Source organism: Caenorhabditis briggsae (genome assembly GCF_000004555.2).
Source record: "Caenorhabditis briggsae complete genome, chrI, whole genome shotgun sequence".
In the NCBI taxonomy this organism is placed as follows: domain Eukaryota; kingdom Metazoa; phylum Nematoda; class Chromadorea; order Rhabditida; family Rhabditidae; genus Caenorhabditis; species Caenorhabditis briggsae.
Genome location: NC_013489.2, coordinates 13,556,222 through 13,583,784, shown reverse-complemented (window position 1 = coordinate 13,583,784; position 27,563 = coordinate 13,556,222). Strand labels below are relative to the sequence as shown.

The 27,563-nt window shown below is 37.1% G+C and overlaps 3 protein-coding genes and 3 non-coding genes across 6 annotated transcripts in view; 3 read left to right on the top strand and 3 right to left on the bottom strand.

Moving 5' to 3' along the window:
* Positions 1–5,739: 5,739 nt before the first annotated feature.
* On the bottom strand, positions 5,740–16,954 carry Cbr-unc-75 (the record flags this gene model as incomplete). Its single annotated transcript, XM_045241463.1, has 9 exons — positions 5,740–5,867; positions 7,390–7,539; positions 8,729–8,806; positions 9,816–10,200; positions 10,337–10,687; positions 11,346–11,507; positions 13,970–14,064; positions 14,175–14,268; positions 16,850–16,954. 9 exons carry the CDS (start codon positions 16,952–16,954, stop codon positions 5,740–5,742), a joined length of 1,548 nt encoding a protein of 515 aa, XP_045095702.1.
* A 6,372-nt stretch (positions 16,955–23,326) lies between these two features.
* On the bottom strand, positions 23,327–24,351 carry CBG15357 (the record flags this gene model as incomplete). The annotated part of the gene is made up of 3 exons (XM_002646344.1): positions 23,327–23,503; positions 24,132–24,221; positions 24,307–24,351. 3 exons carry the CDS (start codon positions 24,349–24,351, stop codon positions 23,327–23,329), a joined length of 312 nt encoding a protein of 103 aa, XP_002646390.1.
* A 46-nt stretch (positions 24,352–24,397) lies between these two features.
* The window catches only part of Cbr-spe-9, a gene marked incomplete at both ends in the record, with an annotated part of 4,355 nt that continues 1,189 nt past the window's right edge, over positions 24,398–27,563 (top strand). Inside the window, 13 exons of the mRNA XM_045241462.1 lie at positions 24,398–24,440; positions 24,503–24,603; positions 24,666–24,742; positions 24,789–24,896; positions 25,213–25,492; positions 25,571–25,645; positions 25,909–25,920; positions 26,104–26,170; positions 26,226–26,331; positions 26,376–26,515; positions 26,949–27,147; positions 27,232–27,316; positions 27,365–27,525. Of these exons, the coding sequence (XP_045095701.1) occupies positions 24,398–24,440; positions 24,503–24,603; positions 24,666–24,742; positions 24,789–24,896; positions 25,213–25,492; positions 25,571–25,645; positions 25,909–25,920; positions 26,104–26,170; positions 26,226–26,331; positions 26,376–26,515; positions 26,949–27,147; positions 27,232–27,316; positions 27,365–27,525 (1,454 nt within the window). The remainder of the gene's footprint in view (positions 24,441–24,502; positions 24,604–24,665; positions 24,743–24,788; positions 24,897–25,212; positions 25,493–25,570; positions 25,646–25,908; positions 25,921–26,103; positions 26,171–26,225; positions 26,332–26,375; positions 26,516–26,948; positions 27,148–27,231; positions 27,317–27,364; positions 27,526–27,563) is intronic.
* Positions 25,057–25,138, top strand: CBG29100. Its single transcript has one exon. It is a non-coding gene (tRNA).
* CBG28801 lies at positions 25,755–25,827 on the bottom strand. The gene has a single exon. It is a non-coding gene (tRNA).
* CBG28371 lies at positions 26,794–26,866 on the top strand. The gene has a single exon. It is a non-coding gene (tRNA).

Here is a 27,563-nt window from a genome sequence, read left to right as displayed (position 1 = left end):
CGCCTTTAAGGTCAACAATTGGAATTTTCGGAAAGTATGTCGTGTTTATACTCATTTTAAGGCTCAAAACAAGGCAAGTTTGAAAATATTAGTTTTATGAGTTTTGAAGGAAAAATAAGAAAGTTATGGTCCATACGACATTTTGACAATTTTTCAGTGGAACTTTTGAAAACCTTATGTAATTGCTCGAGAAAAGGTTTTTTGGAATCAAATTTTTTCCTATTTCTTGTCAATTTTTTTGATCAATAAAAACAATCACTTCTTATCAGTTGATGGGCTCGAGAGGAAAAAAAATTCCAAAAAAAATTTTTTTCGTTTATAAAAATAATTTTTGATCTAAAAAAACCAATGTTTGCGGCCACAACAAAACAGTTGCTTTTTGATAATAAAAAGATGCGTCATAAAAAGTCCCCCCCCCCCCCCTTTGTCAGTTGCCACCACCATTTTATTACCTTTTCCCCCCGGAAAAACGGAATTCTTACACTGATTGCTCAGCCTTAACCTTTCCCCCCCCCCCCCCTCTTCTTCTATTCCATTTTCTTGTCATATTCCCCTCTAGATGAGCAATCTCCCGAGATTTTATCGATTTTCTGTGGTTTTTCTGCTTTTTTCCACGTTTTTTCTGGAAATTTCCGCCAAGGACAACCCGACGAGAGGGATGAGACGAGGACAACGAGAGAAGTGCAGAACCCTTGAGACATGTGTTCAGTTTTGTGAAAAACTGAAAATGGTTGGTCGCTTTGAATTTGCAGGAAGATTCGGAGCATTTTGTGACCAAATTTTATAGGTTTTGGAGCATTTTGAGTCATTTTTAAGAAGTTTTGTTTTTAACATTTTTTTTGGGTTTTTAAAATCGAATTTTCTTTGGAATTTTTTTTTTTTGAAATCTGAGAATTCAGTTTTTGAGTTTTCCAAAAAATATGGAGCATTTTGAGCCCAAACTCGACTATTTTTGGAAGATTTTGACAGTTCCCAGAATCCTAGCTTAAAATTTTCAGATTTTTCCGAATTTTTAGATTTTCAGACGTTTTTCGACGATAAAAATGTTAAATTTACTAGGGAATGACTCACAGAAAATGTGGAGTTATGGGACGAGACCTATATCATTCGAAAGAGGATGAAATTTCATTTTCAAATATATGCTCAGTTTTTGCGGCGGCCTCCGCTAACTCGAGAAATTTGGGTCAGAAGTTTTCAGTAGATTTTGCACTGAAATGCATACGTGAACGCTTCCACGTACCCTCATTTCTTTTATACGCTTTGAAGAACCATTGAAAACAGCAGTGGGATGGTTCAGTGGTAAAGCGGCGGGATGGGGAAATGGTACTCTATGGTTCGACTCCTTCATAGTCGAAACTCTTTTTTTATTTTTTGTTGGTTTTTTATATGACCTGTTTTTGAGCTCAAAAGCTGTTTTCAGCAGTTTTCCATACTCTAAACACCTTTGGCATCTTGTCAAATACAAATTAACCAAGTTTTTGGAAAAAAAATTTCTGAAGAAAATTCGCATGTTTTCATGATCCATACACCTCTTTTCAAATTTTCCGATTTTTTTTATCCTTGGCGGGATTATTCCAGTAGGGTTTCCATCCGGGCGGGCGGTGAGCCGCCCGTTCGCCGCCCGTCTATAAAAGCGAGACATAATCGTGGAACTTTTTCAACAATTAATCATCAGTTTGATCATTAGTTTGCAGAGCAATGAGCAATGAGGTCATATAAAAAACCAACAAAAAATAAAAAAAGAGTTTCGACTATGAAGGAGTCGAACCATAGAGTACCATTTCCCCATCCCGCCGCTTTACCACTGAACCATCCCACTGCTGTTTTCAATGGTTCTTCAAAGCGTATAAAAGAAATGAGGGTACGTGGAAGCGTTCACGTATGCATTTCAGTGCAAAATCTACTGAAAACTTCTGACCCAAATTTCTCGAGTTAGCGGAGGCCGCCGCAAAAACTGAGCATATATTTGAAAATGAAATTTCATCCTCTTTCGAATGATATAGGTCTCGTCCCATAACTCCACATCTTCTGTGAGTCAATCCCTAGTTAGCATTTCCACGCTCAGCCAAAAATTTTGAGTTCAAGAATGACCCAAATCGGGCTATTTTGAAATTTCGAGTTTTTGGCCTATTTAGGCTAGGGATCCGAAAATAGGGCATAACTTGGCTAATTTTCGCCCAAACTTTAAAAAACGTATGGTTTTGAGTTGAGCTCACTAAGTGCTTTTAAATGAGTATAATCATGACTATGTTTCTTAAAATTTGAAAATTTCAGTTTAAAGGCGCATGGACCCTCGAAAAAATCGAAATCTTCCAAATATAGCCGTGTTTAGGCTCATTTTGAAGCTCTTAACAAGCCAATTTCCAAAATATTAAAATCTCCCATTTCCGACAAAAACTCAATTAGTTACGGTCTTTTGTCCTCAAGGCCAAAAAAACCAGTTTCTGAAAATTGACTATATCTTGGCCAATTTTTGCCCAAACTAGAAAAAAACTTTTAGTTTGGGATTTAGCAAGGCAAGAGCTTCAAAATGAGTATAATTATGACTAGGTTTCTTAAAAGTTGCAATTTCCAGTTTAAAGGTGCATGGACCCTCGAAAAATCGAAGTTTTTCAAATATAGCCGTGTTTGGTCTCATTTTGAAGCACATAACAGAACAAACACAATTCATCCATTTTTAAAGCACTTTGGGTCCAAGCTTTAGACTTTTGGACCCAGGTTTTTAGTCCAAAAATACCAAATTTCAAATTTTGTCCAAAAAAAGTCGAGTTTGGGCTCAAAAGTTCAGAATTTCTCTTCCAACTTCAAAATTTTAATTTTTGCAGCTCGACCGTATCCCAATTTGCTTCCAACACCGTTGCTGGTGTGCCACTCCGGACTCTCCATTGATTGCTCCAATGAGCTACTACACTACGACGCCAGAGCCTGAAACCACTGAAACTGTTCCAGAAGGTTCTGGAGATGCTGAAATTGTTGAAAACGCTGAAAATCCCGAGCGAAAGCCAATCGAATTCAATATTTTGGATTATATCAAAAATGTGTTCTTAACGGGACCAGAAACCGAAAATGGGTTTTAGGAAAATCTTTTTTTTTGTATTATTTGTGATAAAACTTTTTATTTTATCTTGAATTGTAAGTTTTTAGATTCAGCAGAAGAACCGCTTTAAAACAAGCCTAAACACGACCATATTTGGGAACATTTTAAAAATAGCCGTTTTTGACGTATGCGCCAAAACTACCGTAACTCACTCAGTTTTGATTCAAAGTTCTGGAAACTTATATTTTTGAACATAGCTTGTTGAGAGCTTCAAAATGAGTATAATCATGACCTACTTTTGAAATTTTTAATTTTCCGAGGGTCCATGCGCCTTTAAACTCGAAAAATCAAATTTCAAGGAACATAACCGTGATTATGCTTATTTTGAAGCTCTCGATGCGTTTAACTCAACACTGAGTGACTTTTTTAGTTTGGGCAAAAATTTACCAAATTAGGGCCAATTATCAGAAATACGGATTTTTGGCGTAGAGGTTCAACTACCGTAACGAATTTATCTTATGCGCCTTTAAACTGAAAATTTCGAATTTCAAGAAACATAGCCGTGATTATACTTACTTTGAAGCCATTCATGCGCGAAATTCAAAACTGGATGAGTTTTCAGATTTGGACAAAAATTGGCCAAGTTATGGCCAATTTTCGGAGAAATGTGGTTTTTGGCGTAGAGACCAAAACTACAGTAACTCACACAGTTTTGATCCAAACTTTTAGAGAATTAAATTTTTTAATTAGGTTTGTTGAGAGCTTTAAAATGAGTATAAGCATGACTATATTTGAGAAATTTTATTTTTCGAGGGTCCATGCGCCTTTAAACTGAAAATTTCGAATTTCAAGAAACATAGCCGTGATTTGAAGCTATTCATGCGCGAAACTCAAAACTGAATGAGTTTTCAGATTTGGACAAAAATTGGCCAAGTTATGGTCAATTTTCGGGATTGAAAAATCTGAAAATTATTTAAAAATTTTTGAAATAAAATATTTTATTTTGGAATTCAAGATGACAAGATTGGGTGGGGGGTTCAAATGACTAGAACATTCACATTCAACTAAACTATTGTTAAAAATACAGGGGAAAAAATAATTTTTGGTCGAAAAATTGGGGGTTTGGACCAGAGAAAAGTGGGATTTCTCTGCCATGAGATCATCGTGACGGCGCTAGTTTTGATTGAAAATACAAAAAAGGGGCGGACCAGAAATCAACACAAAAAAGTGCCGAAATCCTCCATGAGATCAATACGGAAAGCCGGGAGAAACATAAAAAATGGGCAAAAAAGCAGAAAAAATGAAAGAGATCACATTTGAAAGTATCAGAATCAGAATTCCCATGAAATTTCTGAAATTCTGAGCCTAAACATGCCCAGGTTTGGAGGAATTTGAAATTTTGCCTAACTTTGCCCATCTTTGGGCAAGGCGAGGGCAAAAATGAAAAATGTCCAAAATGGGTCAAATCGGGGTTCAAATTGTCGGAAATTTCATGAAAATTCCGAATTTGGTGTGTTCGACTCTTGAAAACTCGTCTAGAAAATTTTTTGGTATGTTTTCTGGGAAAAACCGGAAACTTTTAGAATTTTCGATGGGCAAGGACAAAAAATGGTAAATCATGAGAAAAAAGTATCTATAGTAGGACAGCGACAACTCATCCACACCACTATTTTGAGAAAACTTTGAGACGATTTGACGCGTTTTGAGACAAAAAACTTGGTTTTGGGCAAGTTTTGGGCAAAAATCGGAAAGTTCGAATATGGGCAAGATGAGGCTCATTATGAAGCTCTTAGTTAGTTCTAATATAAACGGAAAAAATTTTCTATTTAGGGCAAAAATTGGCGAAGTTATGACCGATTTTCGGAAACCGTGTTTTTTGACTTAGAGACAAAAACTACCGTAACTCACTCAGTTTTGATTCAAAGTTCTGGAAACTTATATTTAGCTTGTTGAAAACATAGCTTGTTGAAAGCTTTAAAATGAGTATAATCATGACCTACTTTTGAAATTTTTAATTTTCCGAGGGTCCATGCGCCTTTAAACTCGAAATTTCAAATTCCAAGGAACATAGCCATGATTATACTCATTTCAAAGCTCCAAACGAGTTCTTTTCGAAAATCTAGGTTTCAAGCAGTTTAAGACTAATTTCAGAGCTAGCGGAGCCTAAATTTCAATTTTTCCAAAATTTTCCGTTCTTCGGCTCAGAATGCGTCAAATTTTCTGAAGTTTTCAAAAAATATAAGGAGATCTTACTAGAAAATACGGGCTTTTTGTTGTGTGATGTTGAAAGTGTTGTCTGCCGATGATCTGTTTCTGAAGACTCCACGGGACCATATGTCGTTGCTGGGCTGTAATAGTTTTCGGATTTTTGAATTTCCCGCCAAAAAAGGGAGCAGAGCCTAGGACGAGGGAGGAGAGAGTTTAAAGAGAGACAAAACACACAAAATGACACTAGAATTCGCTGGGGGACACAATTTTAAAAAATTCCAAAAAATGTTTTTTCAGAATTTTTTTGGTGAAGTGCAATACATAAGATCAATAAAGGGGTCACACATGCTACAAATGTTAGAAAATAGTGTACAAAAAATAGAAAAAAAGTAGAACTACAGTAGGACACAATATGGTATGGCACTAGAATAGAGATTCACGGAAATAGGAGATGAGCAATCGCAAAAAAATGAAAAAAATAAATCAATAATCAATCAATATGGACGACTGGCTTCTCGAGGCCGTTTCAGCTGCACTTTCAGACGTTTCATGCCGATTTGAAAACCGTTCATCGCGGCGATTGCCGCTTGAGACGAGTGAATGTTGTCGTACGAAACGAAGCCTAGAAAGATGAAAGAAAACTGGGTGAGAACGACACAAAAAATACGAAATTTTGAGTTTTAAATGTGAAATTTGAATTTGGCCTAAAATTTCTGACATTTTGATACCCATATTGCCAGGGTTATGGCAAATTGTTGGGTCGGAAAATGTCAAAAAACGAACTTTTTCCGACTTTTTTGAAAATTTATTTTAGGAAATTGAACTTTTTTTGGAAAATCTTTTAGTTTTGAGGTTTTTGATATTGAAATCTGAATTCAGCATAAAATTTGCAAAGTTTTGATACCCATATTGCCAGGTTTTGACGATTTTCATTTTTTGCCCTTGTTTGGTCAAAGGTTGGGCAAATTTTCGAGAAATGGGCGAAAAAAGATATTTCTCCATATTTTTGAATTGAATATTGAATTTGGCTCAAAATTTCCGGCATCTTGATACGAGTTTCGGCGATTTTCAATTTTTGCCCAAAGTTGGGCAAAAGTTGGGCAAATTTTTGAAAAATGGTCGAAAGTTGGTCATTTCGGGTTTTTTACGTAGTTTTCTGATAAAAAATGGATTTAGCATAAATTGTGAAACATTTTGATGTCCATATTGCCAGGTTTCAGCAATTTTTTGTTTTTGCCCAAGGTTGGGCAAAGATTGGGCAAAATATGAAAATCACCGAAACCTGGCAATATGGATCTCAAAATGTTGGAAATTTTGAGCTAAATTCATATTTCAGTAAAAATCATTTTAAATCCGAAAATTGGGAAATTTGAAACTTTTCGAGTTTTTGGAAAATGTGAAAATTGTCATTTTTGGGTTCTTTTTTTGGTTTTTTTTTCTGAAATTTCCAAGTTGAAATGAATTCACTCTGAAATTTGCTTCATTTTGATACCCATATCGCCAGTTTTCGACAATTTTTGGTTTTTGCCAAAGGTTGGGCAAAGGTTGGGCAAAGGTTGGGCAAAAAATGAAAATCACCAAAACCTGCCAATATGGACATCAAAATTTCGCAAATTTCGAGCTAACTACAATTTTCAGTATGAGAAACTGCAAAAATCATTTCAAAACCGAAAATTGGTAAATCTGAAATTTTTCGAAATTTTCGAAATTTTCAAAATCCATCAAAACTTTTTATTTTTGAGCTCAAAACGCTCCAAATTTTTCAAGGAATTCGAAAATAATATTGAAATTTTTTGAAAACTAAAAACTAGTGGGAAAAATGTTCACAAAAAATCAATAAGTGAGGAGGGGACCACTCTGACCGACAAAAATATAAGCACCAAAGTTCACCAACGATGAGAAATACATAAAAAAATATCAAAAAAAAATAATCGTGCTGTGGATATGATAAGCTAGAATAATATGTCGGAAAGAATAGTCGCACTCACAAATTGACAATTTGGCGGGAAATTTGAATTTTGAAAAAAAAAATTTTGGAAAAAACATTTTTTTGAATTATTTTTTGGAGTTTTCCGGAAGTTTTCGAAATTTTTGGACAGAATTTTTGAAATTATTTAAAAAAAAGAAAAAATTGGAACACGAACCGAAGCACTTGCTCTGATTAGTGGCACGGTCGACAAACACTTTGGCGGACACGACGTGACCGAACGGCGCGAACATCTGAATGAGTTCCGCGTCGCCAAACTCTTGCGGCAGATGATAGATGAAAAGGTTGCAGCCATCGGGACCAAGCACTAAAAAGGAAAATGAAGAGACGACGACATACAACAGATGTTTTTCCGGGTTCTTTTCTCATTAACCATTGATCAGCGAGTTTGGAAACTTTGATTTTTGGAATCTACGCTTTGAGACGGTTCAAATGAGTATAAACAAGACTAGGTTTAGGGGAGAAAGTGTTTCGGCCGCGGGGTGGCGGTCGGTGTCGGTCTAAACGGTCATAAAGCTCGCGGTAGGCCTGTGGGCCCGTGGGACTGCTAAAACTTTAAAAACTGAGTTTCTCACTTAATTTGCTTTCAATTAAGTGCAATCATGTCTATGTTCCTTGAATTTTGAAATTTCCGGTTTAAAGGCGCATACCACCTGTCAAAAATCGTGAAAAATCGAAAATTTCAAAAGTGGGTCATGACTATACTCATTTTAAAGCTTTTTTAAAACCAAATTCAACCATACAAAGATTGTTGTACATTGATCAAAACCGAGCAAGTTACGGTAGTTTTAGCGTAATACATTTCTTGAGAGGTGCGAAATTGCCCATAACTTTTCAGATTTCGACCCAAAATCGCATGAAACTTACAGAAATCGGATTTTCAAGTTATTTGCTTTCAAATGAGTATAATCATGCCTATGTTTCTTGAACTTTGAAATTTCCTGTTTAAAGGCGCATACCCCCAGGTGAAAAATAGGCAAATATGAATTTTTCAAAAGTAGGTCATGATTATACTCATTTTGAAGCTCTCAACAAACTAAATTCAAAAATCAATTTTTCTAAGAGTTTGAATCGACTCCAAGCGAGTTACGGTAGCTTTAGTGTCACAGGTCAAAAATCAAATAATGCCATGTTTATACTCATTTTGAAGCTCTCAACGCGGCAAATTCTGGAATTCTAAGTATTCCAACTCCAAATAAGTTTTTAAAAGTGTTTCTTCTAATAATACTCTCCATCACTACTACCATCACAAGCCATCATCATATCCTGTCGAGAAAAAAATCAATATAGAGGAAAAAATCATAATATAGAAAATAGAAAAAAATATATGTGATATTTGAGACCTCACAACAATCGATCAAATATTGAGAAATATATTGCACAAAAAATATATAAATATAAAACCACTTTTTGGGACTTTTAGGCTCTTAGAACTAGATTTTTTTTTAGATTTAAAGAGAAAAAAATCTGAAAATCTGAAAATTCAGAATTTTCACCTTCTTTTGGAGTTATCATTGGGAGCGCTGCGGCAGCTTGCTGCTGCATTTGAGCCAGTTGAAGGGCGGCGGCGGCATCTGCAAGGATTACTGTAGTATTTTTCCTAGTTTTGATAGACAATTTCAGCCCAATTCGGTCATTTTTGGACTCAAAATGTTCCCCGAATTATGGAAATCCCAAAAAGCAACATTTCTCATTTGAAAATCTAAAATTTGCACAATATTTCCGACATTTTGATACCCATATTGCCAGGTTTTGGAAATTTTTGATTTTTACCCAAGGTTTGCCCAAAGGTTGGGCAAAGGTTGGGCAAAAAATGAAAAGCACCGAAACCTGGCAATGTGAGTATTAAAATCTTGCAAATTTAGAGCTGATTTTAAATTTCAGTATGAGAAACTGAAAAAATCACAAACTTTGAAGAAGTTTGTGATTTCACAAATTCGAAATTTTAAAAAATGTTTCAAAATTACCTATTATCGGTTTCAAAGTGACTTTTGAAGTTGTTCAACTTCAAATTCGCGTTTGTCTTAAAATTTCCAACATTTTGACACCCATATTGCCAGGCTTTGGTGGTTTTCATTTTTTGCACAACCTTTGCCCAACCTGTGGGCAAACCTTGGGCAAAAACCAAACATTGCCGAAAACTGACAATATGGGTATCAAAATTTTGCAAATTTCGAGCCAATATCGAACTTTAATGGTTAAAACTAAAGAAGTTTTATTCAAGATCGAAAATTGGCAATTTCGAAATTATTGGATTTTTTGAAAACTCTGAGAATTTGTCTCTTTTTTTGATTTTCCCTAACTAGGAATAAATCAAGCACAAAATTTGCGACATTTTGATACCTATATTGCCAGGTTTCGGCAATTCTTGGGTTTTGCCCCAGGCTGGCCCAATGGTTGGGCAAAGGTTGGGCAAAAAATAAAAACCGCCACAAGTTGGCAATATGGGCATCAAAATCTTGCAAATTCAGAGCTGAATTCAAATTTCGACATAAAAAACTGAAAAAAAAACAGATCCAAAAATGTTTTGGAATTTTCCCGAAAATGTGTTTATCTAGTTGGGAAAATATGCCCCAAACTCACTATGCTGACTCTCAATCCCGGAAATAAGCGAATTGTAGCTAGCAGCTGCGGCGGCAGCGGCCGCCGCTGCCGCATAAGAGCTCGCAGCATCTCCCTGAGCCGTAGAAGTCGCTGGAGCAGTCTGATTGACTCCTGAATGCACCTGTTGGTGTCCAGCAGCTGTATGCTGTGCGTGGGCGGCCACTGCGGCCTGTTGGGCCTGTTGGGCGGCCTGTTGTTGGGCCAACGCTTGTGCGGCCAAGGCGTAATGGGGATTTTGGGAAACTGCTGCTGCGGACTGGAGTCCTTGGATCTGGGCGGCGAGTTGGGGTTGTTGTTGGGGCATGACCGGTGTAGCTGCGGCGGCTGCAGCCGCTGCTTGGAATTGCAGCATTTGGAGGGGGTCCTGAAAATTGGCAAGAGTTTGGATCAAAACTGAATATGTTACTGTAGTTTAAAGGCGCGTACTCTTCAAAAGTTAACTTTGAAACCTTGGGATTTTAAAGGCGCATACACCGCATTTTTGAAGGTTTTCCACCTACCGTAGCCGTATGTTGTTGCTGTAGCAATGGCAGATATGCAACACTAGCAGCAGATGTCTGTGCGGCAATTGCTTGCTGTTGGAGCACCTGCTGATACGTGTTATACTGTAGACCGACTTGATTCACCAGTAGAGGATTCAACATTCCCATTTGCGCGGCCATTTGTTGCATTCGACGGTTTTGTCGCTCTTTTTCAGTGTCTGCATATTTTACAACAAGACTTGACGATGCTCCTGGCATGGTTTGGGATCCATGAAGCGCGGAAATCGCCATATGAGCATCGAATCCGGATTTGTATTTTACAAATGCACATCCTTTAGATGCTCCGTCGGCACCACGGAGCACTGTTACCTAGAAAAGTTAGTCTGATTGTAGTTGTAGATGGAAAACGGATCAGGGACGCACCAAAAACGGGTCAAAAGTGTTCACATTCACCGGCTCATAACTTTTTCCGGGAACAATATTTTTTAACCTACTAAAATGGATATTATAGAACTTGAAAAGCACTACAAAATGATGTTAAATAATCAGCTCAATCTTATCAATGAACAAAGTTACAGAAAAACCTCTGGGGTCGGAGGCCTTCCTACCTTTTTTGGAGGCCTTCCGTAGTATTTGGCTTGTAACTTCGTTCATAGACACGGTATAGTATAGCAAGTAGTGTCATTTTACAGTTCTCAAGCTGTTCTATCATATCCAATTTGATTGGCATCAAAATAGTTTACCTACAAGAAGGTATGCTCCGGCCAATGATGGCCGGTTTTAAGCTCTTGGCGGCTACTATAGAATTTGGAAGGTTTTTGACCCGTTTTTGGCTATTTCGATCCTTAAGGTGTTGCCAAAAAATTGCAGGAAGTAGGCTATACATATCCTAGGGATATTTCTGCGGTCCCAAGTTTCCGGACCCCCTTCTCCCCAGGGATTATGTCGAAAACATTATAAAAATGGGAGCCAGACTTGCCCTGGGCATTTCTCTCGAAAATTTCTAAAAACGCTACAACTACCGTACCTCATCCAACTCTCCAAACGCGGCAAAAAGCGTGCGAACGTCGTCTTCGGACTGTTGTTTTGATAGCATCCCGATGAACAACTTCTTATCATCCATTTTATCTTTGGGACTTGCCGGACGGCTGTCTGTGTCGGCTGGTTTCACTTGCATCGCTCGGTTCATCTGGAAAATTGATAATTTAGAATTTTTGGGAATTCATCTCAATTTGAAAAATTCCAAAAATATCAATTTTGAGCCAAGTTGCACGGGGGTGGCCTAGAAAACCAAATTTTGAAAAGGCTAGGCCATGAGTTATATCTTTCGATTTCTCATGTTCTCCTGAGTTCAACAGTGTTTTCAGATTTCAAAAAATATCAATTTTGAGTCAAGTTACACCATGGTGGCCTAGGAACCCAAAACTAGGCCGGGAATTCAAAAAACTAACTTGGCTCAAAATTGGTATTTTTGAATTCTGATTTTAGTTTTGAAATTTACTCATTGAGAACTTCAAAATGAGTATAAACATGACTAGATTCTGGGCAAGTTGAAATTCTGGGGTAGTCGCCTAGAAACCCAAAACTAGGCCACATCTTCCAATGATTGTAACTTGGCTCAAATTTGATATTTTTGCATTTTCTTTCCAGTTTTGTGTTTGACTTATCAAGTGCTTCAAAATAAGTATAATCATGCCCTACTTTCGAGAAATCCGGTTTTTAACAATTTTTGCGAGGTTTTTTGAGAGGTCTGCTTCTTTAAACTACCGTAACTCACTCAGTTTCGCTTCAAGCTTTTCAAAAACTAGGTTTATGGAATCAGTTTGTTATGAGCTTCAAAATGAGTATAATCATGGGTAGATTCTGAGAAAATTGATTTTTGCCCTGGACCCATGCGCCTTTAAAGTCGAAAATTGAAGTTCTTAGAAACATGTCGTGTTTATACTCATTTTGAAGCTTATAAGCTCGTGAGTTCAAAAAAATAAGTTTTTGTGTGTTCGGATCAGAGTTCAAAAAGTTACGGTAGATTTTAAATTTCACAAATTTCACAAAAACCCGCCTCAAAGCTTAAAATGGCTCCATTAAAGCAAATTTTTCCATTTTTAAAGGGTATTTCAGCAAAAACTTACAAATAAACGTTCCAAAACTTTTCGACTAGAATGCTATTGCTCAGTTTTGGGGGGTGTAGAAAAGAGAATGGCTCGAAAAGTAACACGTCTTCTCTGTCTCTTTTTATTCTATCCAATACACACAGATGCGCCCGTTACGTACCTAATCCAATTCGTTCCCCAGAGGTCTCTCTATTCTAAAAGACACATAGAAAAAGACAGGGGTCCCGTGCAGCACACAGAAAATTCAATCAGAAATTTCCGAAAAATTTTGTCCCCTCCCCATTCTTTCCCCCTTTTTGCCCAACGGAACTAACGAATCGCCTACTTTTTCCCGTTTCTTGTACGTCTTCAAAATTTGGGACCTCCCCAAAAAACTTCGCTCAATTTTAGCCAGCAATTTAGCTATAACACAAGCTGAGTTAAAACAAATTGGAATTTTTTTCAAAGTCCCATAACTCGTTTTACCTCTTTTCAATCGTTTCGTTTATAATATGACTCGATTCGTCTTGTTAAGAGCATTAAAATGAGTATACTCATGGCATGCTTCGGAAAAATTTGGTTTTCTAGGCCACCCTTGGGGGTTCCTAGGCCACCAACATCTAGAATTTCGACTTTCCTAAAATCTAGTCATAATTATACTCATTTTGAAGCTCTGAACAAGCCAATTTCAAAACTAAAATCAGTATTCAAGAATATCTATTTTGAGCCAAGTTACATCTTTTTGAAGTTGTGGCCTAGTTTTGGGTTTCTAGGCCACCACCCTGAAACCGGTATAACTGGGCTTAAAATTGATATTTTTGAAGTTTGGAAGCTGTTCTAAACTCAGAAAAACATGAGAAATCGAAAATTGTCGAAAAGTGTATTCATGGCCTAACTTTTTCAAAACTTGGTTTCCTAGGCCATCCCTGGTGTTTCTAGGCCATCATAAATACCTAAATGATCAAATTATATGCCATCGAATTAGGAAATGTTCGGAAAGTCATTTGCAATTATTAAATCCCAAAAACCGACGATTTTCAGCCAAGTTAGAGCCCTCTGAAGTCATGGCCGTATTTTGGGTTTCTAGGCCACCACTCTAGAATTTCAAATTATATAGAATCTAGTCATGTTCATACTCATTTTGAAGCTCTCAACGATCCAATTCCAAAACTAAAATTAGTTTTTAAAAATATGAATTTTGAACCCAGTTACACCCTTTTCAAGGTATGACCGAGCTTTGGGTTTCTAGGCCACTACCCCAGAATTTCAATTTGCTCTGAATCTAGTCATGATTATACTCATTTTGAAGCTCTTATCGAGTCAAATTTGAAACTGATATCAAAATTCAAGAATACCAGTTCTGAGCCAAGTTAGAGCCTTTTGAAGTCATGGCCTAGTTTTGGATTTCTAGGCCACCATCTTAAAACCGTGGTAACTTGGCTCAAAAACAATATTTTTTGAAGCTGAAAATTGTGTTATGATCTAGAGATGACGCTAGATCAATAAATTTTAAAAAATTCCAAAATATGGAATTTTTGGATTTCTAAGCCACTGCACTTACCCCTGGCAACGTCTTCTGATCGTGTAACGTCGTCTGACACCTCTGGGCGCTGTCGCGATGGCAAAATGTGAGAAATGCGCAGCCTTTGTGCATACCTGAATGAATTCATCAAGATCTTTAGAAAAAAGTGGGCGGAGCTTCCCGATGAGAATCGGCGAACCGTGATTCCGGTGTAAGAAGAAGGGGTGACACCCATATTACCTACCAGTATACTTGTCTTTGAGTATTGTGAACTCATAAATTTTGCCAAACTGCTCGAATAGGTGTCGAAGGTCCTTTTCTTCCAGGTTTCGGGGAATCTGCAAGAATTTTTGCTTTAAAATTGTCCATAACTTTGTTAGTTTTCTGCCAAAAAATGAGATGTGTGAATTTTTGAATTTCTCTCAGTAAGAGCTTCAAAATGAGTATCAACATGCCATACTTTGAAAGTTTCCGACTTTCGGCCATTTTTAAGCGAGGCATGGCCTTTAAACTACCGTATCTCACTCAGTTTTAATCCAAATTCTTAGAAAATTCGTTTTTGAATTTGCGTTGATTAGAGCTTCAAAATGAGTATAATCATGCCCAGGTTCCTTAGATTTCGAAACGTTCACTTTAAAGGCGCATACCCCCAGGTGAAAATTGGGAAAATAGGAATTTTTCAAAAGTGGGTCATGTTTATACTCATTTTGAAGCTCTGAACACAAAAGTTTCAAAAATGTAGCTTTTTTGAAAATTGGATCGAAACTGAGGGAATTACGGTAGTTTAAAGACACTGGCCTGGTTTTCGAAAGCGATAGTTACCGTATCTAGCTAATTTTCGTCGTTTTTTAATTTAATTTTTAATTTTTTAATTTTCATCTCTATTATAATTTATATAGTTAAATTTTCCTTGTTGAGAGCTTCAAAATAAGTATAATCTTGCCTACGTTACTTAAACTTTGAAAATTTCGGTTTAAAGGCACATACCCCAGGTGAAAAAAAGGGATACAGTAACTACCGTATCTAGCTTATTTTTGTACCAACCTCAATGAAAACTAGATTTTTGAGTTTGCCTTGCTTATAGCTTCAAAATGAACCCAAACACGACCCAATTTGACCGACTTCAATTTTTCGATGGTCCATGCGCCTTTAAAGTCAAAATTCGAAAATTTTCAAAAGTAGGTCATGATTATACTCATTTTAAAGCTTAAAACAAGACAAATTCAAAAATACAAATTTCATGACGCTCGAGTCAAAATCGAGTGAGATACGGTACTTTGTGCTCTAAACGTTCTGTTTTTTGGTCCCTTTGAGAAACTAAAGTGAGATTCAAGGTCACCTCATGACCCATTACTCCAGATTGCGTGACGTCTTCTTCTTCTTCATCCTCATCCATCCATCCATCTCAGAATAGATATCCCACCACTAAATTTGCTCTTACGCCTTCCGGTTTCTCATTTCTCTGCGTCTCTCACTATACATACACTATTTCCTTCGTGTCAAGTTTGTCTTCTTCTTCGTTTCCTTTCGGGACTAACGCCGCGGGCTAATCGATTTGTGCTCTTTTTGGGAAAATTCAAAGTGCATTTAGGGAAAACTACCGTATTTCTCTTAGTTTTGGTGCAAACTCGATTAAACTAGCGTATTTGAAATAGGTTTGTCAAGAGCTTCAAAATGAGTATAATCATGCCTAGTTCCTCAAAGCTTGAAAATTTCAGTTTAAAGGCGCAAGCCCCATGTCAAAAATCAGAATTTTCGAAATTCGGTCATGATTATACTCATTTTGAAGCTCTCAACCATCTTAATTTCAAAATCTAGTTCTCATAAAAATCAGATCAAAACCGAGTGGGTTACGGTAGTTTAAAGGCGCATACCCCCAGTATGAAATGGAAAAAAAGGACTGTTTTCCAATCTAGGTCATGTTTATACTCATTTTGAAGCTCTTCCCATTTTGCACTTAATTTTCTATATTTCTGAGCAATTCAGATTACTGTAGCCGAGATACTGTGGAAAACAAAAAATCAATGATTTTTGATTTTTTGTGTGATATTTTTGTTGACAAATTTCTCTCTTTTTCTTAAATCCTCAGATTTTAAGATTTTTGTTTTTAAGGTAGCTGACTCAACAAAACTCTGTTTCGCATGGCTTCATCAAAATGTGAATAATAGGCTAAAAAATCATCGTATTTTGTTATGGTCAAAAATATTTTTAAAGCTACCGTATCCCGCTTATTTTTGGCTCAATTTTTGCTGAACTAGAATTTTTGGATTAAACTTGTCGACAGCTTCAAAACAAGTATAATCTTGCCTAGGTTCCTTGAAATTTGAAATTTCGAGTTTAAAGGCGCATACCCTTCGGTGAAAAATGGGGAAATATGAAAATTGAGAGAGTAGGTCATGTTTATACTTATTTTGAAGCACTCAACAAGTCAATTTCAGAAATACCACTTTTATCAAATTTGGATCAAAACTAAGCGAGTTACGGTAGTTTAAAGGTGCATAAACCAACGATTCCACCCATATAAACTACCGTAACTCACTCACTTTTAATCCAAACTTTGAAAATTTTGATTTTTAGACATCAGCTTGTTAAAAGCTTTAATATGAGTATAATTTTGACTTACTTTTAATAAACTCTTGTTTTCCCATTTTCACCTGGGGAGGGGGGTATGCGCCTTTAAACTGCGAAATTTCAAAATCAAAGGAACCTAGGCATGATTATACTCATTTTGGAGCTCTCGACTAGCCAACCTAAAAAATCAGGTTTGCATGACTATCCGACTAAAAAGAAGTGAGTTACGGTAGTTTAAAGGCCCATAACCCGTCAAAAATCAAAATTCTCAGTACTAGGCCGTGTTTATACTCATTTTGAAGCGCTCTTTCTTCTGATATCAAATTTTCAGCCCAATTCAAGACAAACCTGCCCAACAAAAAGTTTAATGGCGTCCGCATCTTTGACAGGGAACCCATTTGAGTCGGTGGATGAGGTGCTGCTGGCGCGCATCTCGTGCCCCTGCTGCACCATTACAGCAGCCGATGGTGCCGCGGCGACTGCTACTGTTGGTGGAATGGTGGCAAGCTGCAAAATAATTGTAAATTGTGGGAAAAATGGGATTGAGCTAAAAAATCCGCTTAAAATGCTTGAAAAACAAGGGAATTTGGGTGAAAATAGGTCCCAAATGGGGTTCGGCAGTGGACGGCTCATAACTTTTTTCAAATTTAGTATTTTCAAACAAACTAAATTGCAACTAATGAACCTTGAAAAATTCTACAAAATGATACTACTTTAACTACTGTAACTTGTCTAAAAAACATGTTATGGGTTGTCCAATTTCAGACCTTTTTTGGCTGCAATAGGGTAAGAACGTGTGTGGTACTAGATGGCATGTAACTTTTTTCAGAATTCATATTTTTAAATAAACCAAACTGGATTTAATAGAATTTATAAAATCCTACATAATGACATTATTTTAACTACTGTAGCTTGCCTATCAAAAAAGTTATGGGCCGCCCAAAGTCAGCTATTTTTTGGCGCTAGGGAAAAAAGTTCCAGAACAGGAAATTGAGAGGAAATGAGCAAACTAAACGCAATTCAACTGGCAAATACTTTTTAAAATGAATATTAATATGCCAGAACTTGAAATTTCCGATGTTAAAAGAGCATGATCAGAATCCAAAATCCAAAAATTTAAAAATTTCCAAAATGTTATATTTGACCTAAAAAGTCAAGATATGTAGCTTAAAATGTGATAAACAATATTTTTGGAACTAGGCAAAACAATTTTTTGTAGTTTAACGGGTGATAAACAACATCAAAAGCTTAAGAAATCTTTGAAAATTTCAAATTTGACAAAAATCAAAAATTCCAACTACCGTATCTTGCTTAGTTCTTGTTCAAACTCAATGAAACTACTATTTTTGAGCTTGCCAAGTCAAGAGCTTCAAAACAAATATAATCATGCCTAGGTTCCTTCGACTTTGAAAATTTCAGTTTAAAGGCGCATACCCCGTGAAAAATGGTAAAAATACAAAATTTTCAAAAGTAGGTCATGACTATACTCATTTTGAAGCCCTAAACAAGAAAATTTGAAAAATCGAAATTGCATAGAATTCAGACCATAACCGAATGAGTTACGGTAGTTTAAAGGCGCATACCACTTGTCAAAAAGTTGATATTTTTAAAAGTAGGTCTTGTTTATGCTCATTTTGAAGCTCTTCAGAAACCAAATTCAAAAATTAACGTTTCGAAAAAATCGAATGAAACCCGAGTGAGTTACGGTAGCTTAAAGGCGCATGACTCCGTTCAAAGGTGCTCACTCCCTGTCCAAAATTAGAATTTTAAAAACTACGTCATGTTTATACCCATTTTGAAGCTCTTAACAAGTCACGTCTAAAAATTAAGTTTTCACAGAGTTTAGCTGAAAAATGAGCAATTTACGGTACTTTAAAAACACATAGCCCATCAGATTGGCCTGATGCAATCGAGTAGGCGGTTCGAAAAATGACATTTTCGGGTCCATGAAAAAGGGCATTTTGTACCTAACCTAACTAACTCGAAACTGAACAAGCTTCAGGAAAAGCGTGGCTAACACAACTAGGAGAGGCTGAGCAATGAGAAGAAAAAGGAGAAAAAGGAGAAAAAGGGGAAGAAGAAGAAGAAGAAGCCGTTGGCTACGCAGAGCCAAGCACGGCGTGCTCTGCCAATGTGCACATGGAAAAAGGAGAAGACGTCCCTCCACTTCTAGGCTTCGTCAACATGGAGAGAGTGAGAGATGCAGAGAAAGAGGAGGAGTCTCTGACAGACGGCGAGAGGGGGGGGGGGGCTCTTCTGGATGGATGAATGAATGGGGGTGGCTAAGAAGGGATGAAAAGAGGGACAAATTTTAATATTCTTCTTCTTCTTTTTTTTGGAATACTGAGACACTGATTTTGTAGCAATTTGCTACTGGAAAATATGGGATTTTGGGGAAGAAGAAAAATTGGAAATTTCGGTTAAAAATGACATTTTTGACTGTCTGAAAATCTAGGTGAAAATTGTCGGATCTTTTTGAAATTTTTTGAGTATACTAAACAAAAACAGAGCTTTCATTTTGTAGTTGACATTTTCTTCTAAAAATTAAGTCCTAGAGAGATATAGTACATTTTTCAAAACAAGCAAAAAATTGACAATTTTGGTCAAAAATGACATTTTTTGACTCTCTGAAAATCTAAGTCAAAGTTTTCCAAACTTTTCGAAATTTTCAAAGTATACCAAGCAAAACTAGAGCTTCATTTTTGTAGTTGACACTTTTTTTTGAAAATCAAGTCCTAGGGAGATATGCCATGTGGAAGCTCCCCTTTCCTTGTGCGCTTTTGACCTCCCCCCCCCCCCCTCTTGGCAGGTAGGCGCCCGAAGGTCGTTTTTGACAATCTGAAACACTATTTCAAACTTTTTGGATTTTTCTGAAATTTTTTGAGTGTACTGAACAAACATTGAGCTTGTTTTGTAGTTGACACTTTTTCCGAAAAATTAAGTCCTTGGGAGATATGGCACGATTTTCAAACCAAGTGAAAAATTGGGAACTATGGTCAAAAATGGGATTATTTGGTTGTCTGAAAATCTAAGTCAAAATTGTTGGATCTTTTTGAAATTGTTAAAGAATACTAAACAAAAATAGAGCTTCATTTTTGTAATTGACACTTTTTTCTAAAAATTAAGTCCTAGGGAGATATAGTACGTTTTTCAAAACAAGCACAAAAATTGACAATTTTAGGTAAAAATGACATTTTTTGACTCTTTAAGAATCTAGGTCAAAATTGTCGGATCCTTCTGAAACTTTCGGATTATACCAATTAAAAATAGAGCTTCAATTTTGTAGTTGACACTTTTTTCTGAAAATTAAGTTCTAAGGAGATATGGCACGATTTTCAAACTAAGTCAAAAATTGGCAGTTTTGGTTTTTTCGCTGAAATTTTTTCTGGAAAAAATAGCGAAAATGAACCTGAATAGGCAAATTACAAAATTTGACTCTAAAACAGTCTGAAAAAAAAAAACGTAAAATCTGAAAATGTTAATTTTTGAAAAATTTCTGATTTTCAGATTTTTTCAGATCTTTTTCCAGCGAATAACATCTGAAACCCCGAAGCTCTTATCGTGTTCTGTATCTAGGAAACCTTCCAAAAGCCCCAAAATCCCTAGAATCGTATTTTCAGATGAAAAAAATTCCAAGAAAAAAAATTATGATGACGTCTAAAAATGTTTTTGGAGTTCGGAAAATAAATAGAATCTGAAATTTCAGCACAATTTTTTTCCAGGTTTGTTTTCAACTTACAAAATATACATATTTACGCTTATCACATTTTCAGCTTCAAAATGAGTATAAACATGACCTACTTTGGAAAATCGTGATTTTCGGAGGGTCCATGCGCCTTTAAACTACCGTAACCCGCTCAGTTTTCACCCAAACTTTGAGAAAACAATATTTCTAAACTTGCCTTGTTTAGAGCTTTGAAATGAGTATAATCATGCTCCCGTTCCTTAGTTTTGGACATTTTTGGTTTAAAGGCGCATGAATTTTTTACCCCATGGTAAAAATGGAAAATATGAATTTTTCGAAAGTGGGCCATGATTATACTTATTTTAAAACAGAGAACAAGACAAGCTCAAAAATCAAACTTCTATAAAATTTGAATCAAAGTTGAAGAAGTTACAAGAGATTTTCGAATTTTTGACTGAATTCCAGAAAACAAAATTCTGTGTGTCCAAATGTCCGAATGTCGTCGTCATAGATATTCCCAAAGGATCCACTTGTCATCATCGTCCTCTTCAAGGAACCAACAACAACGAAGCCGCATAACTTTTCGAGTGTGAAGACTTATGACACGACGGGTCTTCCCGAGGGACGTCTTCAATTTTACAAATGACGACGACGTCTTCTGGATACTTTAGAATATTTTCTTCCTCACAAACATCCAAATCCATAGTAGGGTTTGATATATGGCTTTTGGACGGAATCTCAAGTCAAGGAGGCCAAAAATTGGGGGAATTGAGCATCTGGATTTTCAGAAACATACAAAAACTAATCAAAATGGTCGAATTTGTCTGAAATTTTTAGAGCACACTAAACAAAATTAGAGCTTCATTTTTATAGTTGACAACTTTTTTGAAAAATCAATTCCCAGGGGGATATGCCAAGTGGAAGCGCCCCACCCCACTAATGCGGACGGCGCATCCCCCAGGTCGGTTCCCAAGCATGGGCAATATCTTCCTAGGACTTGATTTTCAGAAAAAACTGTCAACTACAAAAATGAAGCTCTATTTTTAATTGGTATGATCTGCAATTTTCAGAAGAATCCGACAATTTTTACCTAGATTCGCAGTCATTCAAAAATCGACCTTTGGGCGCCCACCTCACAAGGGGGGAGGTCAAAAGCGTCAAATGGAAGGGGAGCTTCCACATGTCATATCTCCCTAGGACTTGATTTTCAAAAAAAAGTGTCAACTATAAAAATGAAGCTCCATTTTTAATTGGTATAATCTGAAATTTTCAGAAGAATCTGACCATTTTGACCCAGATTTTCAAATAGCCAAACAATGTGCCATTTTCGACAGAAAATGCAAATTTTTCCCTTATTTTGAAAAACGTGCTTTATTTTCCTAGGACTAAATTTTCAAAAAAAAAAGTGTCAACTACAAAAATGAAGCTCTATTTTTGTTTAGAACACTTTGAAAATTTCAGAAGAATCCAACAATTTTGACCTATATTTGCAGTCAGGCAAAAATAGACCTTTGGGCGCCCACCTCGCAAGGGGGGAGGTCAAAAGCGCCCAAGGGAAGGGGCGCTTCCAAGTGGTATATCTCCCTAGGACTGGGTTTTTAGAAAAAAGTGTCAATTACAAAAATGAAGCTCTATTTTTGTTCAGTTTACTGTGAAAATTTCAAAAACATCCGATTACATTGACCTAGTTTTGTAAACCATCAAAACTTGGAATTTTTTGAGCTAAACGATAGAGGGGCAAAATAGAAAATTAACCAAAAAAAAAACATTTTAGAAACACAGAAAAAACCACAAAGCTTAATCTATGATTGACCTTGCTCCCCCTGGGGGGCTTTTCCACTTATTACTGTCCCCTCCTTTAAAGGGACAGATGGTTCTTTCGCCCCAATGAACGGTCCGTCAGAAGCAGCTGTCAACAGGAAGGAGGAGGAGGCAGATGGTGGTCATGAAAAGAATACATAGGGGGACACAGAAGGCAGACAGTGGAGTATCATTATGGAAATTGGAGGAAGAAGGTACATGAAGGGACAGGGAGAGGGATTAGGCTTTTTGGTACAGATGGACACCGGGAAATGGACAAATTGGGGAGGGGGTCTACCAGAATCCGGATAAGGACCATACAGACGAAAAAAAAGACTAAAAGCTTTTGTTTAACATTTAAACAGTTTTGCAAACAATTTTGGCAAGATATTTCACTTTTTGGCTAGGTTGCGCGTTTGAACTACCGTAACTCACTCAGTTTCCGTTCAAATTTTGTGAAAACTAGATTTTTGAATTTGATTGGTTCAGAGCTTTGAAATAAGTATAAACATGACCTAGTTCTTGAAAATTCGTATTTTCCCATTTTTCACTGCGCCTTAAACGGAAAAATTCCATATTCAAGGAACATAGACATGCTTATACTCATTTTGAAGCTCTCAACAAGTCAATTTCAGAAATAACATTTTTATCAAATTTGGATCAAAACTAAGCGAGTTACGGTAGTTCAAAGGCGCATAAACCCCACTCTTATGACATAACACTTTAATACTACCGTAACTCACTCAGTTTTGATCCAAATTTTATAAAACAATGATTTTTTAACTTGGCTTGTCAAGAGCTTCAAAATGAGTATAGTCATGACCTACTTTTGCAAAATTCACATTTTCCATTTTTGACATGGGGTATGCGCCTTTAAACCGAAAAGTCCAAATTCAAGAAACATACCCATGATTATACTCATTTTAAAGCTCATGACAAGTTGAGTTCAAAAATCTAGTTTTCGTGAAGTTCAGAGCAAAACTAAGCGAGTTACGGTAGTTTAAAAGCGCATGGACCCTTCAAAACCCAAAATAGTTCAAAGTAGGTCATGTCTATACTCGTTTTGAAGCTCTCAACGCAGGAAAGATGGAATTTGAAAAAGAATTTTTGTCATTTTTCAAATTTTGCCGCGAAAATCGGCTATTTAGCTACTCAACGACAATCTCAATTGACCGTGAGAAAATGGCCTAGATTTTAACTCGAAAAATAATTTTTCTCACAAAAATTTTGGAAATTATGTTCAATTATAAAATTTGAATGAAAGACAAGAATTTCAAAAAAAAAAAACAATTCCAGCCAAAATTATAAAGAATCTGAAAATTTTCAAAAAAAATTTTTTTTCAAATCTTCATTCTATTCAAAAAGAAAAGTTCAATTCGATTTTTCAGCAGATTTCTTTGGTGATCTCGATTCTCTGGATCCTCGATTCTTCTGAAACGGCGGACGAAGACTAGGCAGAATCGGAAGACGTGACAAGAGGTCTCGACGCGAAACCACGTGGCATGCCTCGATGAGTACTGTAATTTGACCTATTTTATGATGAAAGTCTTTGTTTTTTGCTTTGTTATACCTTCTTTAATCCCCATACTTGGTTTCCATTGTTGTTTGTCCAGGAATTTGAATTTCAGTTTTAGATCTTTCCTACAAAATATGGCGGGAGGAGCCATGGGATACGTTTTCGGGATGTTTACAGTAACCACATATTCGGAATGGGGCGGGGCGTACTGTAAAAAAGAAGCAAAAAGAGTCTGACCCCCAAAGGAATCGAACCAACAAGTGTAAGATTCATAAGCAACAGTGTAACCCATCAGGTCACACAGTGCAACTAGAGAAGTAAGGTGCGAGTGCGTATAAGAATGAGGAGGTTGGCGGCGCCACCAGTCGCGCCACCACCATCCTTCATACCCTCTGTTTCGCGAGGCCGCCTGCACCCGCGTGGCCTAGTGGCTAGTCGGTCTGCCCATGAATCTGAAGACCCGGGTTCAATTCCTCATGGGTCCAATTCTTTTTTGCTTTTTTAACTGATGCTGTCTTAGCAAGTTAAATCAAATTTCAGCAACTTTTAGTCGACTTTTTGAAAAAATTGTCTAAAAAGTTGAAAAAAAATTAGAAACCCCTATTACAGTAACCCTACAGTAATCCTACCGTCTTCAAAGAGACATCGAAACACGTCTTCGATGGGATTGGCTCGAAACGGACCGCATAGAAGAGTCCGGCTCCTTCGACGGCGGAGTTCTGAAAAAAATTTTTTGGGTTGCTGAGATTTGGCGGGAAATTCAAATTTTTGAATTTTTCATATTTTTGAAAAATCAAAATTCACGCTTTGCCAGCTTACCACCACACTATCCACACGTTTTTCAGCCATCTTTTAATAAATTTTTTAAAAATTTTAGAATTAAAAAATTTGTAAAATGAACTTGATTCCATTTTTGGCTTTGTATTATGTGGTTTCAGGTATAGAAGATCACGCGGGAATTCAAAAAATTTGAAAAAATTACAAAATATTTGAATTTCAGGCTCAAAAATCCGAAAACTGATTGATTTTCTGGATAAAGATGCTCCGGGGGACATCGAAAAGTCTCCAAACTACAATGAGGAAAGCGTGGCGTTTCAGAGAGTACGATAGAGCGAATTTGCCAAATTTAAGTTTTTTAAAAATTAAAAAAATTAATTTTCTAGAACAAAAACTTCAATCCTTGCCTTGAAAATCGCGAGATTTGCGCTAATAAAGGCAAGTGTAGAAATGAGGATGGAAAGTGGGTCAATAAAAGTTTTGATTTGGCGCCAAATTAAAATTTTTAGCTTCTATTGTGTTTGTCCGGTTACTCACTACGGTAAAACATGCGAACACGTGGCGGATCAAACGAATTGTGTGAAGAATTTGTGTCAGAACAACTCGACTTGCGTTAGGTTGGTGAAAAATGCAAGAAAAACGAGAAAAAACGATAAAAAATGAGCAATTTTGAAATTTTCCCCTCACCCAATTTCTCCCCCTCGCACCCTCCACCCCCTCGCGCTCTCTCGTCCACCACCCCTTTCTTATACGCGCTCGCTCCCTTCTTTCCTCGTCGGAGAGATGGCCGAGCGGTCCAAGGCGCTGGTTTAAGGCACCAGTCCCTTCGGGGGCGTGGGTTCGAATCCCACTCTCTTCAGTTCTGTTTTTCCTTTTTTTGCTTCTTTTTTCTTTGGCCCTCAAGCGCTCCAAATTACAGATAAACGTTTTCAGCACCAAAAACCGACGATCCATTGTGAATACTGTACTTTTGAAGGAATTACGGCTTGCCAAGGGGGTAAAAGAGCCACTTACAGATAAGGAATTGGAGGAAATCGATATTCAAGTGGATTATGAGTGTATTTGCCGAAAGGGATATTTTGGGGGATTGTGTGATGAGTCAGAATTAGAGAGAAATTGTCAAGAAGTTCATTGTTTGGGCAGAGGAAAGGGGATAATTGATAAGGATGGAAACTGTCATTGTGAATGTGAAAAACAGTACTTTGGAGAGCGGGTAAGCCTTTTAAGTCATTTCAAAGACTTTTTAGCTTTGAAATTAGGCCCTTTAAAGCTCAAACTTTGAAAATTACAGTGTGAACAACTATCGGCTTGCTACGATACCCAGTGTGAGAATGGTGGCATTTGTGAGGATCAGGTCGATTTAGTGGTGAGTTTAAGATCTCTAAAACCATGAAAAACCTTTTAGAAACTCAAAATTTTTGATTCCCGCCCAGCCATACCCATTTAAAAAACAAAAAAATACTTTAAAAAACATAAGCCCAATGCGGGGCTCGAACCCGCGACAACCAGATTAAGAGTCTGGTGCTCTACCGACTGAGCTAACCGGGCGGCGACAGTGAGAGAGGGCGAGTGCGTATAAGAAGGGGAGGGAAAGTGGCGCTGGCGGGGAGACGCAGAGAGCGGGAAGAGGAGCGGGGAGGGGTGTGTATTACTGAATATAGATTTTGAAATGCTCATAACTTTCTTCAAATTCCATTTTTTTGAAAAATTCTATGTGTATTAGAAAGTTCTTGAATATTGCTATAAAACGGTGTTAAATTGAACTACCTGTGAACATTCTGAGACAACTAAATAGCCTAACTTCTTCAATGTACAATTTTGCAGGCGAAAACCGTAACTGCGACGTGTAAATGTCCAGGAACGGTGGAAATCATTGGTGGTACGGTAACTGGTAAGTAAATACCTTTTATAATATAGACCCTACAGCTTAAAAAGTTAATTTTTAGGAGAAAACTGCGAAAAACTGGAGATCCCTAACTCAATACCCCAAGAATTGGTCCCATGTACTGATGGCAGAAATTCTGCGCTATATTTCAAGAAGCTGATTTCTCAGTAACCTTACTACAGTAATTCAAGATACTTCAAACTATTTTCAGAATTGATATTGGCTTGGACAAGGATATCACAGAACTTGAGACGATTCAAAATGACTATCACGATGGGAAAACACGAAATGGACAAATGACCACATCTTGGTGTGAAAATAACGGAAAATGTGTGCCAGAAGTGATAAGAGGTGAGCGGAATTGGCATTGTTTAGTTTTTCTCATTTTTCTCAGCTGCCAGCAAAAATTGAAGATTGGATTTTTATATTGTTTCATAGTGCTATTTGAGAGCTTCATAATACAGTTTGAATTTTTGAAAAATATTGATTTTGAAGAAAGTTATAAGCATTTTAATATCCTATATCAGAAGTCCATACTCCTCTTCGTTCCCCTCGCGCTTTCTGCGTCTCCTCGGTGGCGCCTCTTTCCCTCCCCTTCTTATACGCACTCGCCCTCTCTCCCTGTCGCCGCCCGGTTAGCTCAGTCGGTAGAGCACCAGACTCTTAATCTGGTTGTCGCGGGTTCGAGCCCCGCATTGGGCTTATGTTTTTAAAGTATTTTTGCTTGCTTTTTACGTCGATTTGGCTGCGCGGGAATTCAAAATTTCAAAATTTCTCCTTCCAGTCTCCACTTCCCGTGCCTATTACATCCACAGTTGCGAATGTACCGACCCTTTAACCGATGGATACTATTGTGAATATAAGCGACATGATGCCTGCTCATTGACCCGAGAGGAAGTTGCTCGCGGAGCCCGTTGGGATGAAAAATGCACTGATTCGATGCACGGAGCGTGTGTAGATATCAATGGGCAGGCTACTTGTGTGTAAGAGTTGAAATTTTTTTTGAAATTTTCTTTCAAAAGTACAGTAATCTTCGTTTTCTCAAAACTACAGTAATCCCATTAAAGGTGCAAGCCAGACTACACTGGAGACACTTGCGAGGTATTCGATCCTTGCGCGAGACATCCGTGCAAACATGGCGACTGTATTCCGGTATTTGGATTACTGTAGATTCCTCTAGAAACTTCTCGAAACTTCCAGATCCCCAGCTCTGCCGACGTGGCATTTGGCACAAATCGCTATCAATGTTTGTGTCCGTTATCAGCGAAATTGGATACCGAGAATAATGATTGTGTGGAGATAAACGAGAAAAAGTGTGCGAAAGGAGTTTGTGGAAATGGGAGATGTGTTCCGTGTGAGAGGTAAAGGCCTAAAAAGGTCATTAAAAAGAAGCAAAAAA